The sequence below is a fragment of the Populus nigra genome, chromosome 17, assembly GCF_951802175.1.
Source record: "Populus nigra chromosome 17, ddPopNigr1.1, whole genome shotgun sequence".
Lineage (NCBI taxonomy): Eukaryota > Viridiplantae > Streptophyta > Magnoliopsida > Malpighiales > Salicaceae > Populus > Populus nigra.
Window position 1 is genome coordinate 1,234,949 of NC_084868.1, and position 18,915 is coordinate 1,253,863.

Sequence of the window (18,915 nt, forward strand, 5' to 3'; positions counted from 1 at the left end):
ATTGTGCTTTTGCTGGTTTGGGAAAATTATTCTTTTGAGGGGCCTGAGGCACTATAATGCAAGTATTTGACTTTCTCCAAAAACAGCTCTTGTCTTAACGTAGAGAATGACGATCCTCACTCAGCCAACGCCAGCAGAACCAAAATTGGAGAGTTGCGACTGTCAATGGCAGCAGCCTTCTAAGTTCTAACGACAGATGGATCGACCTTCTTTGTTTACCAAGGGGGGCTACAGTAACCAGTGAGGCTTGAGAACCTAAGCCTAAGCTGGGTTCCACAGACACGAGCCCATAAGCAACCATGAGTTCAACTTGAAAAATTTTCTCAGCCCAAAAAACGGAACCTCGTCTGTAAGTCCCTATAAGAAATTTCAGCATCAGATCGGTCTAAAGTCCATACATGATCATTCAACGATGTAATTTTGAATACAGCACGATATTTTTGCTGAAAAAATATGTAGATTTTTCTTGGTCTAATGATTCACGTAACATAATAAGTTTTCTTATTTTAATTTGACTGGATCAAGATTTCTTTTATTTTCACACCAAGTCTATAATGGTTACGAGCGCTCAAAATTTTTTAGCACCTTTCCAAATACTTTTTAAGAGCTCGGGTAAAACATTTAAGTCTGGAAAGAGAGTTGAGCTCAGGCTGCGACCCGAGCCCGGGTGTTGGGCAACTCCAGCACCTTTTTGTGAGCTTGGACGCATCACCTGAGGCTAACCCTCAAATAATATGTCTTGACCTATGTTTTAAGCTCGAGAAATTTAAAAATTTTTCAATATCAACTTCAAAATATGAATATAAAAATTAAATATATCCTATTATTTATTAATATTAAATCCCAATCATTTTTTATTTTTTATTTGGGTTTTACCATGAGACTTCATAATAAGAATTTTTTTAAAAAATGATAATTTGTTAAAAGTTCTGGAAAAATAACATAATTTAAAAAATATTTACAAAATAATACAGTTTAAACACAATTTTATTTTTGAAAATTTATTTTGTACATAACTATTATTCCCAATTAACTCAACTCTTCTCTTAAAAAAAAATTTCCTTTACAATCATAAACAAGAGGGACCTATTTAACTTAAAAATTATACTTTTGTCATCATATACCTGAATAATGTGGGTTATTTGATAATGTATGATAGGAGACAAAAAGTTTGTTTTGTTGATGACCTAGTTGAGAATCACAGAATAGTTTGGGGACTAAAGAATATTTACTTCTCCCTAAATGCACACATACAAAAACAGAGAAGCATTTGAGGGCAGCAACCTTTATGTCACCTCCAACCTTTTGACCACTTTCAAAAAGAAAAGCAATACGGAATTGGGCTGTAAATTTTTGAATCTTCATGAGTTGCTGACAACCTAAATTTTGAAAGAGAAGAAAAAGAACAAAGACAGCAAAATAATAATGTTACTTATATTCTGACATCTGCTAGACCCTTGCACTGTTGTGTTCTTGGGATTGTTGTCAGGCCAGACTTGGTAAAGCTTTGGTCGTTTTCTTTTTTCTTTCTTTGGCCCTTCTTTTTCGTTAATGTTTGGGCAGCAAGGAAACACTTGGGAGGATCACCTTCCATGAGCAACCTTCAGGTACTGTTTAGCTTTAGCATTGCTATGTTTTTTTTTTTTTTTCTATAAAATCATTTCATTCTTTAGTTTCCTTTCTGGGTTTGTCCTTAAACGTTTCTTATCACACTGAATTGTCTTTAAAGTTTTTTGGACTTCAATTTTTGTGTTTGTCAGGGACTTGTTTTAATGTGTTTGATGATTAGTCACTAATTTTAGTGTTCGTGTGTTGTTTTCTTTCACATTATTAGTTGTCATGAGAAAGCTTATGGGTTCTAGCTTTTTGGTGGGATTTGAAAGAAATTCATAATATGATGACTGTTCAAGTTTATGGCTTTTAGGGTGTTTTGAAACTAACATAGAAACTTATTGCTAAATCAGTTAACTCTCTCTCCATGGGTTTTGATAATGATTACAGGTATTGGATTAGAAAAGTCTTGTTTTGTAATCACTGATGTTAAAAATAAGCTCCCTGTGTTCATTTGTTCAGTGAGTTCTTTATTGGTAAGCAATTCAACTCAATGTGTCATTGTAGTGATTTTAGAAGCTGAAATTTTTGGACAACCTATAGTCTCTTAAGGCTTTCATTTTCTTTTGATTTGATTAGAAGGTTATAATTCTGCTTCTTGAGTAGAGGTGATATAGTATTACTGTGATATTAGACAAGATATTTATTGTTATTGACCTGGTTTGGAATCTGATTGGCCCTTTGTTGTGTAGTTTTGAATAGGTTTTGATGGTACTCTTGCAGCGCCAACATGATATGGGTTTTGAATTTCTTTTGTGATGAAAATTGTGAAGATGATGAGGTTTAGCCTGGTTTAGCATTCTGGTCTGTGGCGTTTGGCATAGTGGTGTAAACAACATCCATTTGTAGGCTTGTGGATTCAAAGATATCAGATCCTGAGAAATTCAAGAAGAGTCTAGCTTTCTGGTAAAATGGTTTTAAATAGCAGTGGAGGAGGCCTGGCAGAATTTGAGGAAGAGCTGCCGGCAAATCAGACTGAAAATGATCCTAAGGCTAGTACTGATAAGTATGCTGCCCTTGATGTTTCAACTTCGCGCAAGGGACTTCTGAGTGATGACAAACTGAGCTTGGGGAAACAAAATGCATTAAAAGCTATTCCGGGGAGGCTAAACATGCTGAAATTTAGTTCCAATGGTGGTTTATCTTCTCCATCGACTAAATTCAAGCAGATGGCAGAGGAAAGAGATGAAATTTCACGCTCTGTACCTTCTTCCACTAGCCAAGGTTATCGAGAACATTTTAACAGATTCACAACGCAGAAAATTGATTGGGAATCTTTATGGAGCATCTGCAGAAATTGGATCAAGAATCCCTTTAACATGGTGCTTTTTTTATGGATAAGTTGTGTCGCAGTCTCAGGAGCGATCCTTTTTCTTGTAATGACAGGAATGTTGGACGCTGCCCTACCAAAGAAATCACAGAGAGATGCATGGTTTGAAGTCAATAATCAAATCCTCAATGCTCTGTTTACTCTTATGTGTTTGTACCAACACCCAAAGCGATTCTACCACCTTGTACTTCTATGTAGGTGGAGGTCGAAGGACATAACCAAACTCAGAAAAATATACTGCAAAAATGGCACATATAAACCTCATGAATGGGCTCACATGATGGTAGTGGTTATGTTACTCCATTTGAATTGCTTTGCTCAGTATGCTTTATGTAGTCTTAATTTGGAATATAACAGATCTGAACGACCTGCTATAGGTGTTGGTATCTGCCTTTCTGTTGCCATTGCTGCTCCAGCAATGGCAGGTTTGTACTCCATCATCAGCCCCCTTGGTAAGGAGTATGACTCTGAATTTGATGAGGAAGCCCAGAATCGAACTCTCACAAATAGTGCTAGCCATCTTAACCACCGCATGTCACTGGAGAAAAGATTCTCATTTGTATCAAGAGATGAACAGAGAATAGTTGAGTATGCACCCGAGTGGAGAGGGGGGTTGTTTGACTTTCGGGACAACATCCGCACAGCTTACCTTTCTCTTTTCTGCAGTTTTTGTGTTTTTGGGTGGAATATGGAAAGACTTGGATTTGGAAATATGTATGTTCACATTGCCACTTTTCTCCTCTTCTGCACAGCTCCATTTTGGATTTTCAACTTGGCTGCCATCAACATTGACAATGAGACTGTCAGGGTGGCTCTTGGATTAACTGGTATTGCGCTCTGCTTGTTTGGTCTACTCTATGGTGGCTTCTGGAGGATCCAAATGAGAAAGAGATTCAATTTGCCTGAAAGTAACATATTTATTGGAAAACCAGCCATTGCAGACTGCGCACAGTGGCTTTTTTGTTGTTGGTGCTCCCTGGCCCAAGAAGTTCGCACAGCTGACTTCTATGATATTGTCGAGGATAAGTTTTGCAGGAAACAAACAAATGAGATTAACCACCCCACACTCCCTTCCTTGCCCCGTGAAGATGGAGTAGTTCAGTTCATGTCTAGCCCAACTTCATTTCATTACAGTCATAGACTGTTGGGGCTTGGGGCTAAGCGCTCTCCGAGTCCAAGCAGACTGTCAAGAGATCATTATAGTCCTGGCAGGCAGTTATCCAAGGTGGAGGAGGATTTTTCCATGAAAGATACTGACGATTTTATGAACCCGCCAGCTTTGGCCTTGATACAAAGGGAAGTTACTGTTCAAAATATATTGAGGGAAAATAATCACCTTTAGCACTTCTGCAGAGAACAACCATGTGCTTTCGCTTTTGATCAAGAGATTTATGCGCAACAGTGTGCCTAATTTCCAAAGATTCATTTTTAAAGCATATTGATGCTACCTAACATGTTGTATTGTGTCTACCTCTATGAATCCGTTGTATTTTTTCTTAGCTAGCAACCGAAATCCATCACTGCAAGTTTTAGATCTTGCATGCAGTTTGATTGCTCTCTTTGCTAACTTTTGGGCATTGTCTTTAGGTGCTTGACGAAACCTACTGCTGAAAGCTCAATGAACTGCAGTAATTGTGCTGGTTCATTGGTTTCCAAAACATATAGGATGTCATTATTTCTTTTGCTTCCATTTGAGGACCTCTCTCTCGCAAAAAATTATATATCCTGGCTAAATGATCAAGAGATTTATTTTCGAATAATCCTCTATTCAGGGGTGGAAAAACTAATCACGACCCTCAAAGGCTGCTTACATTTTAAGATCGCAATCTGTTGCATAAATCCTGCAGTCATGAATCTTGGGATTGCTTATATACAGTTGCTTCAGCTGTTATTTTCTGCTTAACTTATTTTCAAAGCATGATTTGTGTTGTTCTGTTGGAAGGCTGCTTCATGTATGGCTTGCGCTAAAGCCACCTAACTTATAGCTTATTTCGTGAGCTCTTCGGATGTAGCATCAACTAAAATTCTACATAACAACAGACCAGTAGCTGGCATGGCAGCATTCCTAAGATTATGATTGTTTTCCTTGAAATCTTTTAACGTCAACAAAATTCGAGTAGTTTTTTCTTCTTCTTTAATTTGTCTTACGTTCCTGATACCATCTTGAACTAGGCATTAGATTCTCGTATGATCGTGCAAGACGTTTTACGAGCTGCACATAACATTAACTGGATTCAGTGCTCCTCATGATAAGAAGGACCTTCTGCAACTCATGCCAGTCTGCGTTAGCCTCAGCTTAAACTTCTATACCCTTGAGCATAAATGGCCACTACTCTCTACCATTCACATGCTTTTAGAGGTTACCTTCTACAGTTGGGAATTGGCATTGATACATCAACACAGAAACGAATTTTTACCATGCATGCAGGTAAATTGACTTGATTAATATCTTCTGGTCTTCGATTGGATTCAATTATGGATAACAAAGGGTCCACTTTATAAGCAGAAATGACCAGGATTGAGCTTGAATATGTTAATTAATGCTGAAAATCTGTGCCTAGGTAGGGTGTCATTGTAGTATGACTGGACAGAAAAGGACGAGCATATATAGAATGGCCTATATATCGCAAGTCATTGCATGGTCTAATGCCTGAAATTAACTCCTTAATTTGCATGGTGTTGGACCACTCCAGGTACTACTGTACCAGGTCATCTTATTTAATTTCCACATCATGATCAGACAACTTTTGAAGAGCTCAACAACGTCCCAGTTTACTGGAAAATTCTTCCAGTAAGAAACTAGGTACCATGCTTGATTCCATAATATATATGGTACGGGTTCAGATATTTTTCAGAAGAGAATTTTAATTAAGACGAAAAAACTGATCAGCTTAAGCTAATAGGTACACTACACGTGATTTTCAGTTTTCTTGTATTATTACTTGTAGGTCTATTTCCCTTTCGTGCAATAATGTCACAGTTGTTACAGAAGTACTAGCCCCTAAATACCGAGAATAAGGCCAGGCAATGAGCGGCTGAAAAGGTCTCTTGGGTGGCTCTGCCACAAGGTGTGGTTCTCATGCCTAATTTCCCAACCATGTGGGCTTATATCCTTCACGGTGAGCCATGTATTGAAGTACTCTCTAAATTGTGTGATCACACCATCTTTCAACGTCCATACATGCACCCAGTAAACTTGTGCACCTTCCCAGCCCTCCGCAATCACACAATCACCGACGACCTCAATGCTTCTTGGCTCGAACTTGAACTTGGTGTGGCTAGACTCCCCGGTGAGTATTCTCATCATGTGTTGGCATCGTGGAGGTCCATGGAACCACCATTCTAGATCACTTGCTATGAGTTTGGCCACTGTCCCCATGTGACCATTTGATAATCCCTTATACAGTGCATCAACAATGCCCTTGTTTTGCATTTCTACTTTCAAAAAGGATTCCGGCATAGGGGATTCAATGGCATTGGCAGACATGGTGTTGTATCCTGGATTTGAATTTAGTAAACTAAGAAGCAAGGCAGGTAATTAATGAACTTAGAACTAAACTTGAGTGTTTTGGTGCGTGGTATGTGGCTAAGTGGAACCTATTTATAGAAAAATTCTGGGGAGCTATGCACTGTGGGAAGGACCATGATTTCTAAGAACTAGTGGTGGACATTGGCTTCTTTTTATGACATGAGAGATCCATTGTTGAATGTTAGCTCAAAAGAATTAGATGTATTTAATGCCAATGAATTTTATGATCGCTAATTTTCAATAATTACAATTTAATGCCGTTCTGTGGACAAACGATGAGTTGTCTGCTAGTCATTGCCAGTACTACTGGCCTTGTGGCCACCTTGGCACCTTATGCCTTAGTGTTGTAATCAGCTTTGTGCCATTTGCTTTCTTTATCAATCCTTTTCTCAGAATTAGATAGCTCCAAATTCCTGATCAAGGTTTTTCTGGGAATGACTAATCTACGTAGGAAAGTTTTGTCGCCTCATTTGCAGTTCCATGCAGAAAATTAGGGTAGAATATTTCTTGTTTGTGCCCTTGTTTTCTTGGATTAATCTTGAGCTAAGAAATGACTCTTTTGAGTTTGGAATTTGGTTATTTTTCATGTATTTTGCGAAAAAATTCTTTGATATTCAAGTTGTGATTTTCAATAATAGTTAAAGTTTGAACATCATAGATTCTTTCGTAAAATACACATAAAAAACAGCCAAATATCAAACTCAAATGACAAGATTAATCCAAGAAAACAAGGGCACAAACAAGAAATATTCTACCCTAATTTTCTGCATGGAACTGCAAATGAGGTGACAAAACTTTTCTATGTAGATTAGTCATAATTCCCAGAAAAACCTTGATCAGGAATTTGGAGCTATCTAATACTGAGAAAAGGATTGATAAAGAAAGCAAATGGCACAAAGCTGATTACAACACGAAGGCATATGGTGCCAAGGTGGGCACAGGATTATTGGAGACCACAATAAGGTGGCATAGAATTTATCGTATTTTGCAAGTAGTATTTCTTGTTTCTATGTCCAGTATCATATATATATTCTTACAAAACTAAAACAAAAATAGTTTCGAAGAGAATAAATTGCACACATGTTCTCATACGATCCCTTTTTATATGCCTTTTTTTCGTCGAAATTAGACAAATAATTCCATCGAGTGATGAAATGGAGCTCTAGCAAATGGCAATGTTGTTGATGCAGCCAACCATTCAATATATAGAGTTCCATGAATACATGGAATTCTCCGAGGATCAAAGAAGAGAAAGTCCATGCTAGTAATTGATAATTGATATTTACTATAGCTCAATTTGCATTTGGCAATGGAGGCCTCATCGATCCTAACTTCCAAAATAAAGGGATTTACAAGTTTGTAGAAATATTTGAATGTAAACTATTTCAAGAAGATGGCCTGCATAAAGCCAATAACATTCAGTCTTTTGACTTAAACATTACAGAATTAATTTCTGTCACACAACAAAACCTTAAGAATCACAAAAACAAATCTCTAATCATTGATTAGAAATGGGATTAAGAGAAGTGATGTGAGGAGATTTGTGTCAATTGGAGAGATGTTGATGGTGGCTCCTCAAAAGTTGCTAGGCTGGAAGCATTCTTTGACTGTTTGACTCCTCCTCGCATCCTTTTCTGGAGGAACTGGCTCAAGGTAGCTTGCTAGTCGCTTTCCACGTGTGAGTAGTTTGAGATTAAATTATAATACATGGAAAATCCTTCAATTTAGCTCCTACTAGCTACTTGGCTAGTGATCCTTCGAGTAGTTTGAGATGTTGATCCGTCGCGGGCTATCACACCGAGAATCTAAATTGATATTTTATTATAATTTATAGCAAAAATATCACCATACAAAAACTTTAAAAGAAAGACTCAAATGAGAGAGAATACACGAGATTTAATTCAAATCTAGCTATAGAGGGACTATTATTATTATTATTATTATTATTATTATTATTAGCAGCGACAACAACAACATTTTTTTTACTAGAAAAATCTAGCCCTCATTTATTGAAATTGGAGACAAAAATCGTAGTGGAGCCTTAGCTAGCCATGCGAATCTCTATCTCAAACCTAACCAGAAACCACACCAATTTTCTTCCTATTTAGTTTATAAAATAAAAAATTTAAAACTAAATAATCAATTAAGACAATGATCTACGTACCATGGCATTTAAGGATACCAGATGGATCCAGCCAAGACCACCTCGTGTGCCTTCCTTCATGTGGGGCTTGGACATTCTCCTACAACTGCACAGACATGCACGTCCAAGATTGTTTCGAGTGTTCAATGAACTTAAACCCTACATGGATTCTTTCCCATCCTTTGTTTGGTTTTTGAGTCAATGCATGGCAGATCCCTCGAGTCGTAGGCATGCATTTATGAGGCTAATCCTTTTGCTTCACCCTCCATTTCTCAGCCACTGAATCCATCGGAAGTTCTTGACATAATAAGTTGGAGGAAGGTCCATATCACTCCATCACATGTCTTGTTATACTCTTGATATTGGTTTCATGGTTCAATATCTCATTGATCGAAAATGCCAAATTACAGTTCAAAGTTGATGAAAGGTCTGTCTACATTTTGGATCATTGGCATTAATTAAGCTGTAAATCTGTTAAAAAAACACACACATTTACAATACATTTTAATGGTTCAATATCTCATGTGTCTTTTTTTTTTTTTTAGTTTCCATGCAGTAATCAGCTGGGTTCATGTGGACCAAACTCTTTTAATTGGTTGGTATAATAGATCCCAAAATTATTGAGGTACGTAGTTGGAGTGATTCCTATATATAACGTGACTAGTTTGATCTATATGGAAATAATAAGAGGCTTGGGTATATGAATAATAGTTTGAGAGGCTAAATATATATAAGTGTTTAGTGTTTCGACAAAAAAATCTGAGAGCCTTATTAATATGAGTTTGCACTTAAAAAAATATTAAAAACTTGTATAAATTATATTTTAAAATCTTATTTAACAAATTAATCAAAGTAAGATGCTAAGTTTTGGTTGCATGGGTCTCTTTTTATACCAAAAGTGATGGCCTTGGCTAATTGTTACCTTAATTTTTGAGTTATGATGATTTGTTTTTTTACAGGACGATGCTAAATTTTGGGTACACAGGTCTCCTTCTATATCAAAAACCGATGGCCTTGGCGAATTAAGATATGGGCCAGAGGGTAATGAGTGCCAATTATTCTGATAGCAATTTCTCAGAGAAAGAATGGTGGAGGTCCCCTCGTTTCCTTTGGTGACTGGTCAAATTGGCTCACCACACTCGTCTATAATCTTGAACCCACCTTCATTAAATATGTAATGTTGATTGGTGATGATGGGACAAATCAACGAGAAATGATGTTTACAAAGAGAATTGTGCACCATTAGCCCGAATTTGATTTGATTTCTTGTAGAGTTTGGAGATTAACTTAGCCTATAAATATGCTATGAATTATCCAAGTTAAAAAGGAACAACTTTTATTCTCTGCATAAACATCACTTTTTTGCATAACATTCATGGGATATTAACTTTGTTCTTGAAATTTAATAATTTTTTTATTATATTTATTGTTTTTTTTTTAATTTTATTATCCAAGAGTACTCAAATCCCTTAAAAAAATCTTTTTATAGATATTAAAAGTTACTCGTCAAAAAGAAACATGGAGTTATTTGAATGAATATTTGATTAATTTATAATTTAATTTTCAAAAAAAATATATCCCCGAGCATATTAATTAGATTTTGAACCATCATGAATCTCAAACCACCAGAAATACCTCCTGCTTTAAGAGCCCAAATCATGAACCAGCCTATAGTGACACTGGTTTGACGTTGGTGACCATGCAACCATTGTTAGCCTGGATGTGAAGTCGACTTCTTAGACAACTTTGATGAATGTTCTTTTTTCTTATCGATGGAAACTATTTAACAAGACAAGGAGAAAGGCATCTTAAGTAAGGTGGCTTAGAAGTTACTCTTGTATAACCTTGTCTTCGGTTGTCTAAATTGGTCTTGAGACACTGCTGTGGACAGGGTGATCATTTTCGATTTAGTTTGATTTATATATATATATAATCAAATTAAAAAAATCAAAACTGGTTCAAACTGATCGGTTTCGGTTTAGTTTTTAGAATAAAAACTGGTTCAAATCGGTTTAGCTCGGTTTTTTTTGGTTTGGCTCGGTTTGTTTTTTCAGTTTTAGACTTATAAAACCAAAACCAAACTCACCAGTTTTTTAAAAATTTTAATTTGTTTAATCAATTTTTTCACGGTTCAGTTTTTTTTATTATTATTATTTTACCTACCCTACTCCTGGGGACACTCGCTTCTGTACATTAACCTCGGATTAGAACTAAGTTCTGCAGAGGAACAAGAATGTGCTCACCACCTTACAAAGCATAATGTAGCTCTGGGCTTTTAGACGCGATGGAAAAATTAACCCGTTTAAATTCTCATCGTGGCCAGGGAAGAACAAGGCAATCCATTCAAACAAGTTCAGAGTTTTATTACTTTTATTAATTCTCAAATTTACCGTTTTATATATAAGTCCACTTATAAGTATTGGTTTTATGTACAATTTAAAATATTAAATTTAAATTCAATTTGATAATTTCTTTAACTTAATAAATTTTATTTAATATATATTTATTAAGAAAATTAATCATATTATAATTATTATTAATATCCTAAACTATTTTAGGATCATTTAATTAAAACTTTTTGGCTTAAAAACTATCTTTACTTAAAAAAAAATATTTTCTAAAGATTATTTAATGAAATATTTTAATTAAATCCTAATCCTAATCCTATTAGGTTATTACCACACTCAAAAAAAATTAAATTAAGTAATTTAATTCAATCCTAATCCAATTGGAAAAATTAACTCTTGCAATTCTGCTATTCTTTTAAATTCAGCTTATTTACTCTTGTTAATTTTTTTATTATAGAATTAAATGAAATTATCTTATTGATCCAATAATACGTGTCTTGAGTTAAATAAAATTTTTATTTTTTAAAATACGTTAGCCATGATTGAATATTATTTTTTAATGTTACAAAAAAAATTAAATTGACCCGTAATAAAGCATAAGTCACCTATCTGAGTTAAGTGACAAAAAAATTATTGTAAAAAGCTCAATATTTAACTGCAATATGGTTGTTGGTTCATCGGTTTTCAAAATATATAGACATCCAAATTCTTTAATTAACTGGGGTCTCTTGCAGCAATGATTGTAGTTCGTAGGAGAAATCCATTAACTAGGATAAAGCTATTTAAAAAAAAAAAAAAACACTTTCCCCTTTCTCTCTAGCCACTCTCAATTAGATACTTTGATAGACACCACACCGGTGCTGAATGGTGGAGCAGTGTCATGAATATCAATGGGCCACTTTATGGTCTCCTGCCAGAAATGAAGTCTTCGACGACTCTAAGTATATCATCGACATATTTTGCATATGGTGCAACAACCCAGTTAACCGGATTATGGGCGTCTAGTTTTTTGGGTCCAAGCTTAAGAGTTCAACATCATGTAATTTCTTCAAAAGTTACGCAGCAGAAAAACACAATAGCATGACTTAAACTAGTTGATACACTACAGGATTTACATTTTTTACTTAGATTCTTAACAAGGTCCATTTCTCTTTCAAGGCAATGTCCCATATGATACAGAAGTACACAAGCCCCTAAATGCCCAGGACAAGGCCAGGCAATGAGCGGTTAAAAAGGTCTCTAGGGTGGCTCTGCCACAAGGTGTGGTTCTCATGCCTAATTTTCCAACCATGTGGGCTAGTATCTGTCACTGTGAGCCATGTATTGAAGTACTCTCTAAAATGTGTGATCACACCATCTTTCAAGGTCCATACATGGACCCAGTACACTTGTGCACCCTCCCAGCCCTCTATGATCACACAATCACCAATGGCCTCTATGCTTCTCGGCTCGAACCTGAACTTGGTCTGGCTCGACTCCCCTGTTAGCATTCTCATCATGTGTTGGCATTTTGGAGGTCCATGGAACCACCACTCTAGGTCACTTGCAATGAATCTGGCCACCGTCTCGATCCCACCATTTGATAATCCCTTGTATAGTGCATCAACAATAGCCTTGTTCTGCATTTCTGCATTCAAATCGGATACCGGCATGGCCAATACGACGGCGTCATTGGCAGACATTCTGATGTTTTTTTAAGGGAATATATTAGTAAACTAAAACTTGAATGTTTGCTGCATGATATGGCTAATGGCACTTATTTATAACAAAATTTCGGAGAGTTGTGTGGGGGAGGCACCATGATTATTGATGAGACACCAGTGGTTGTGATTGGCTATTTTTGATGACATGAGAGATCCAATGGTCAATGTTAGCTCCAAAGAATAAGATGTATTGATTGCCGGAATAATATTTTGATCCAAATATATAAAGCTATCAATAATTACAAACTCAGTGCTCTTCTGGGGACAATACTATGTGTTCGGTATATGAATAGAATCTTCACCAGATAGATACAAACTCTTGATCCTCAATCTTCTCAGAATGACTAATCTACCCTAGAAAAGTTTTGTCATGTCATTTCAAGTTGCATGCTAAAATCAACATAGAACATATATTTTCTTGTTTGTTCCATTGTTTTTGTATGCATCTTGTTCTAAGAAATGACTCGTCCTAGTATGATAGATTTGGTTATTTATGTGATTCTTTTTAATTTTGGAGTGCGTTTTAAAATATGGTGAGACGTAATTTAAACTATGTTTTATTATAATTATAATTTTAAAAATATTTATTTAATTAATACATTATATAGTTTTACATGACTTTCACAAAATTTTTATCTTAAAACCTTGATTAAAAAATAATAATTTATAGTTTTTTTTTAATATGTATTTTTAAATTATGACCACAAAAGTTACATGACGACAAACACAAAGAAAAGAAAAAGGGAAGCTTGATCTTAGATTTCGAAAAGAATGAATATGACATTTTAATATCATCCCTTTACCCCTTTTCATGCCGTGCGGCTTTCCTCCCAATTGCCTGAAAAAGACAGAGAGGTTAATTTCTGCTAACATTTCTTCCCAGTTGCATGAAAAAGACAGAGAGGTTGATTTCTGCTAACATTTCTTCCCAATTCCAAGACTCGTGGAATTCTCCTAAAATCAAAGAGTCCGAGAAGTGTCAAAAAGTAGTGCCCCTCTCCAGGGGCAGAACTGAAATTATATAAGAGGGAGGGCCGATATAATTTATTATTAGAAAACTTATCTATTTAAAATAAAAATATATTATATTATCCTATATTTAAACACTAAAAATACAAAAAATAAATATTTTGCAGGGCCCGGGCCCCTGCCCGCCTCCTTCTAGTTCCGCCCCTGCCCCTCTCACCGTAAAAGAAAGCACACGTTATATATATATGAAATAATACTCTTTTACAGTTGAAAAATTTCTCATGAATTTATAATTTTAATGTTAATGCTCGATCCAAACCTCAAAGAAAAGAAAAGAGGGAGGGAGGGAGGGAGGGAGAAGCGTATTTCAATGCACATTTGTCGAAGAAGGCCTCGAGTAAACTTTAAAAATAAATTAATTTTTTAATAAAGTTATGCACAATAAACTTTAATATAAGTTTCTTACAGGTTCTACAAGTTGAAATGTTGGCACCATAAATGTTTTGTCGTGTTGTTATGTTTTGTGGAATAACTGGTCATAAGGCAGTATTTGAATAATATTTAAATAATATTTAGTTAAATTATATTATTATACTTTTACCTTGTTCTTGGTGGAGTGTGTTTTTGTTATTTGTGGTATAATATACTTTTTAAAAATATTTTTTAATTAAAAATAAATTTTTTATATAAATGTATTAAGAATATCTTACAAAAACATCAATACTAGCAATATAAAATATATTTTAAAAAAATAAAAGTTACTATAATATCACACATGTACTAAATAAATATATTAATAAGCCTCATGCGATCATAATATTCAAGGTCTGAATCCAGTTGAGATGGTTGGAATTGAGATATATAGCCACCAGGTTACTAGAAGAAAAAAAAACATATTGTTATGCTTTAGTGATACAAAATAACCAATAAAAATTATAACAGACTAAAAATTTATTAATAATTTCATTTTATTTATAGTGAGTGACTTATAACTTCTTAATTATATATTTACTTGTGTGTATATATGCATAGTTTTTATTAAAATAATTTTTAATTTAAAAAAAAAATATATGATGTAGACATAAGCACAAATAAAAAAACAAGAGAAAATAAAAATAGAGTATTTGGTTGGGTTATCACACCAAAAATACTAAGTTATAGTTTTATTTATGAAAAATAAGTCAAATAAGTTATGTCTTCCTAGAATGTTTGCAAGTCATTAAATAGACTTTAGACGACCTTAACGGGGAAAGAAAATTATAATTTCTGAATTAAAAAAACTAAAAAAAAACAAAAAAAATAACATAAAATCCAAAAAAAATAAAGGAAAATAATAAAATTAGTTCAAACAATCAAACAACATTTTCGGATTTAATTTGAAGGTGTTTCGGAGCTCTAATTTCTATAAAACTAAATTTCAAGAATCTCTTAAGAAAATTCAAACTTGATATAAAAGTTAAATCAAAAATTATTTTTTAAAAGTTATTTTATTACTATAACATGATTAGATCTTCTAGTGAACTTAACTTTGTTTCATTGATTTATAAATAAATTTCTAGATTATTTAAGTGATTTATTGATGGAAGATCTCTATCTAACTAAATCAGATTCTCACATGAGTGCTCATAACTTTTATCTTCTACTTACAATTTCAATGATACGTGAGTTTTAAAAATAACAAATTCATTTCATAAGTAATTGATCCAAAGAAACTGTATAATTTCTCAAAAAAAAATGATTAATTTAAATTATACTTTTAATGATAATTATAATAGATACAGCAGGAGCCAAATAGGCTCTTTGTATAAAAAATAAAGCGGTTTTTTTAAAAAAAATCAAACACTCTTTGATTTCAAAGAAAAATATATGAAAAATAAAAAACTTTTTTAGATCAAAAGCATATAAGAAAATATGCTTTAAAAGCACAACAATATTAAATAATTAATTTCATAAATTGCGTTTCACTTGTGTATCAGTGTTTGCAAATCTATATTTTTAAAATTAATTAATTAGAAGGTGCGCATCTACTTTGATTGCATTATCAATGAGTGGGAGCAGTAGCAATTAGTTTTGTTTTATCGATAATCCAAGGATTTTGCACAGCAAATTGTCAGATCTGAAACATTAGTTAGGATTGGCAATTTAGATGGATAGTTTTTTTTTAATATAAATAATTACTTTATTCGATATAATAAATAAATAAATCAGAATAAAACAATATTAAGTGGGTTGAAAATTAAAAAAAGAGATCTGAGACTTTGGTGAAGATCCCATATACAACTTGTGTTGTTTTGAGGCTCTGAATCCATAAACAAAAGCATATTATTATTTTTGCAGCAGCAACAGTAACCTTCATCAAGGTATAAATAAATATTTGCTCTCTTTGGAATAAATATTTTGGTTCACGTCCCTTCTTCTTTCATTTTTAGTCATTTTGAGTTACTTTGCTCGATGTTATAACATAGATTTTGATATGAGTTTAAATAATATAAGTTTTGGTCAAACCTAAAATATATATAATGGTTTATGTTTTGATTTTCTCCTTTAATATTTTTTAATTGAGCTTATGGATATTAACAAACTTGCTCGAAATCGATATGTATATATGTAGGTTGGGGTATGTATATTTTTTTTTAATTTAATATAATATATACATATATTAATATTAACATGATGCACACATATATACTATTTATATTTTTATCATTTAATATCTCAAATATATATAAATATATATATTATTATTTTTATTTTTTATAAAATAAAAAATAGTACTAGGTAATAGATGAACACCCAAAGTCAATCTATAAAGTTTTTAATTGATAAATAAAAAATAAAATAGAAATAATTTATAAGTACTCTTTGACATCCCCAAATAACATTTATATAGCTCTTCATTTTCTTTCTTGGAATCTCTATTATCATCGCGAGACATCAAGCTTATGGATATTAACAAACTCGCTTGAAAATCATTTTAAATTGATTTGAGATATATACATTATATATGTGTATGTGCGTGAGATATTTATATTTTTTTAATCTAATATAATATATATACATATATTAATATTAACATAATACACACATAGATACTATTTATATTTTTATCATTTAATATCTCAAATATATATATATATATTATTTTTTATTAAATAATAAATAGTACTAGGTAATAGATGAATACCCAAACTCAATATATAAATTTTTTAATTGATAAATAATAAATACAATAGAAATGATTTATAAGTACTCTTAGACATTCCCAAATAACATTCATATAGCTATTTATTTTTTTTCTCAAAATCTCTATCATCACCGGAAGACATTAAAATATTAAAGGCTTATTTATTTTTGTATTTTTAAAGTGTTTTTAAAAAAAAATAAAAAAAATTGTTTCAAATTAATTTTTTTGTGTTAAGATTATTTTGATGTACTAATATAAAAATTAATTAAAAAAGTTATTTTGATATATTTTTTAACAAAAAACACTTAAAAAATAATCATTACTATATTTTCAAACACCTCTAACAAAAAAAAAAATCATGAATTGATACTTGTATTTTTGAGGAGCTAATAAGTTAGTCTCTCTTGTTGAAAGACCTCAAATCTTGTGAACCTATATTTTCTTGTTAGTATACAACTTAGCTACCCATTATTTAAGTTAAAAATTTGAGAAAACATCATTGCATATGATAGGTAAATCCTTAAAATCTCACAAAAAATATATAATTTTGATTAACGTATAAATTAATTTGAATATACTTTAATTTTTTAACTTAAAAAAAATAGTCGAAGATTTTCAAATAATTGAATTATGATCTCTGAAATTAAAGAGAATAACTTGTGAATTTTTAAGCAATATGGGGATTGAGCACAATATACAAACATGATAAATCACAAAGAGCAATGAGTTGTAGGGATATTTTTGTCAATTGCATTGATGTTGATGGTGGCTGCTCAAAAGATGCCAGGCTGGACACATTTCTTGACTGTTTTCTTGTCGTCCTTTTCTGGTGGAAGCGGCTCCAGGAAGCTTCCCAGTCGCTTTCCGGGGGCGCGTGATTTAAAATTCCCAAACTGCCCTCCTGCCACCCAATTATCCTACCTGAATTGCTCGAGACAAAAGCGGATACTACGATGCGACTGTCAATTGGAGGGGGAGAAGAAATTTCTGAAGAAAAAAAATCGCAACCAAGAATAAAATAAAAATAAATTCTATAAATATTTTTGTAATTTTTCTCTCTCACCCAAGCAGACACCAATATTTAATTGAGGTGTTGGTCCACAATGGAAGCATAATTAAATTTGAAAATTATCATGGATTCCACCAAAGTAAAGCATGAATTATAGGATTCATGACGTGCTTATTAAAAAATAAAAAACTAAGACTTTTTTATAAGAAAAGATATTATTAATTGATTAATAGAAGCCTTTCATAACATTTCATTAATTCTATTACATGCTTATTTATAGGCTGAGTGAAACTGTATAAATAATAAAAACAAATTTCTATGCCTATGCCTACTTTTTTATTATTAAAAATCACAAAATGGGTAAAACATGCTAATAAAAATATATAAAATTAATTCAATAAAATATCCCAAATAATTGATAATTAAAGAGTAAAGACTTTTATATACAGGCGATCTAGTGCTACTTTCTTCACTCAAAAGATTTATCTACAACTTAAAATTTAGATGATATATATTGATTAATTGTAATTATCTACTTTACAAGCAGCCCAAAATTCCTAAATTCCATAAAAAAAAACATTAATATAAAAAGGTTTGGAGTCTTTATCTAACATTAGCTAATTTGGTGAACCATCAATATCAATCCACGACTCCACGCTCATATTATTGATGATCGTGAAAATAAAATAGTATGATCTTGGAAAAAGAAAGGACTGCAATCAAAACTAAATCCGACCTGCCGGATTCGAACCAGCGACCTAAGGATCACAGCAACAACTACAGTCCTCCGCTCTACCAACTGAGCTAAGGTCGGTTTGTTGAAAGAATTCCGTCAACAACTTATTTGTAGATAATCTACTTCGATCTGCCCGGGATACCAGGGACCAGCAGCCAATGATGATATCTCTGTGAGTCGAAACTTATCCTTTCAGAATTAATTTTATTTGGGTAAAAACATCTATAATTTTATCTGTAACAAATCTTAGTATTATTCAAAGCACCAATGCTACCATCTAAATTTAGATTCAGACAAAGCTTACTTTTGAGCTAGTATCCCATTTTGAATTGCTTGAAGTTGAAACCTTTTTA

The 18,915-nt window shown here is 32.9% G+C and overlaps 3 protein-coding genes and 1 non-coding gene across 5 annotated transcripts; 1 reads left to right on the plus strand and 3 right to left on the minus strand.

Moving 5' to 3' along the window:
* The first annotated feature begins 1,285 nt into the window (after positions 1 to 1,285).
* Positions 1,286 to 4,494, plus strand: LOC133676949 (uncharacterized). Of its 2 annotated transcripts, none has more exons than XM_062098767.1 (2): positions 1,286 to 1,607; positions 2,304 to 4,494. In XM_062098767.1, exon 2 carries the CDS (start codon positions 2,523 to 2,525, stop codon positions 4,281 to 4,283), a length of 1,761 nt encoding a protein of 586 aa, XP_061954751.1. In that variant the 5' UTR covers positions 1,286 to 1,607; positions 2,304 to 2,522; the 3' UTR covers positions 4,284 to 4,494. The 2 variants fall into 2 exon arrangements, with proteins under 2 accessions (XP_061954751.1, XP_061954752.1); XM_062098768.1 differs by lacking the exon at positions 1,286 to 1,607 and adding an exon at positions 1,668 to 2,087.
* Positions 4,495 to 5,788: 1,294 nt separating this feature from the next.
* On the minus strand, positions 5,789 to 6,529 carry LOC133677653 (wound-induced protein 1-like). Its single transcript, XM_062099771.1, has one exon. It carries the CDS (start codon positions 6,426 to 6,428, stop codon positions 5,943 to 5,945), a length of 486 nt encoding a protein of 161 aa, XP_061955755.1. The 5' UTR covers positions 6,429 to 6,529; the 3' UTR covers positions 5,789 to 5,942.
* A 5,453-nt stretch (positions 6,530 to 11,982) lies between these two features.
* On the minus strand, positions 11,983 to 12,706 carry LOC133677642 (wound-induced protein 1-like). The gene has a single exon (XM_062099757.1). It carries the CDS (start codon positions 12,641 to 12,643, stop codon positions 12,155 to 12,157), a length of 489 nt encoding a protein of 162 aa, XP_061955741.1. The 5' UTR covers positions 12,644 to 12,706; the 3' UTR covers positions 11,983 to 12,154.
* A 5,850-nt stretch (positions 12,707 to 18,556) lies between these two features.
* Positions 18,557 to 18,640, minus strand: TRNAY-GUA (transfer RNA tyrosine (anticodon GUA)). Its single transcript is given in 2 exon segments — positions 18,557 to 18,592; positions 18,604 to 18,640. It is a non-coding gene; the product is annotated as a tRNA-Tyr (tRNA).
* Between the last annotated feature and the right edge of the window lie 275 nt (positions 18,641 to 18,915).

What these genes read in the sequence shown, in the direction of transcription:
- LOC133676949 (XM_062098767.1), top strand. Translation starts at nt 2,523, where the DNA reads ATGGTTTTAAATAGCAGTGGAGGAGGCCTGGCAGAATTTGAGGAAGAG.
- LOC133677653 (XM_062099771.1), bottom strand. Translation starts at nt 6,428, where the DNA reads ATGTCTGCCAATGCCATTGAATCCCCTATGCCGGAATCCTTTTTGAAA.
- LOC133677642 (XM_062099757.1), bottom strand. Translation starts at nt 12,643, where the DNA reads ATGTCTGCCAATGACGCCGTCGTATTGGCCATGCCGGTATCCGATTTG.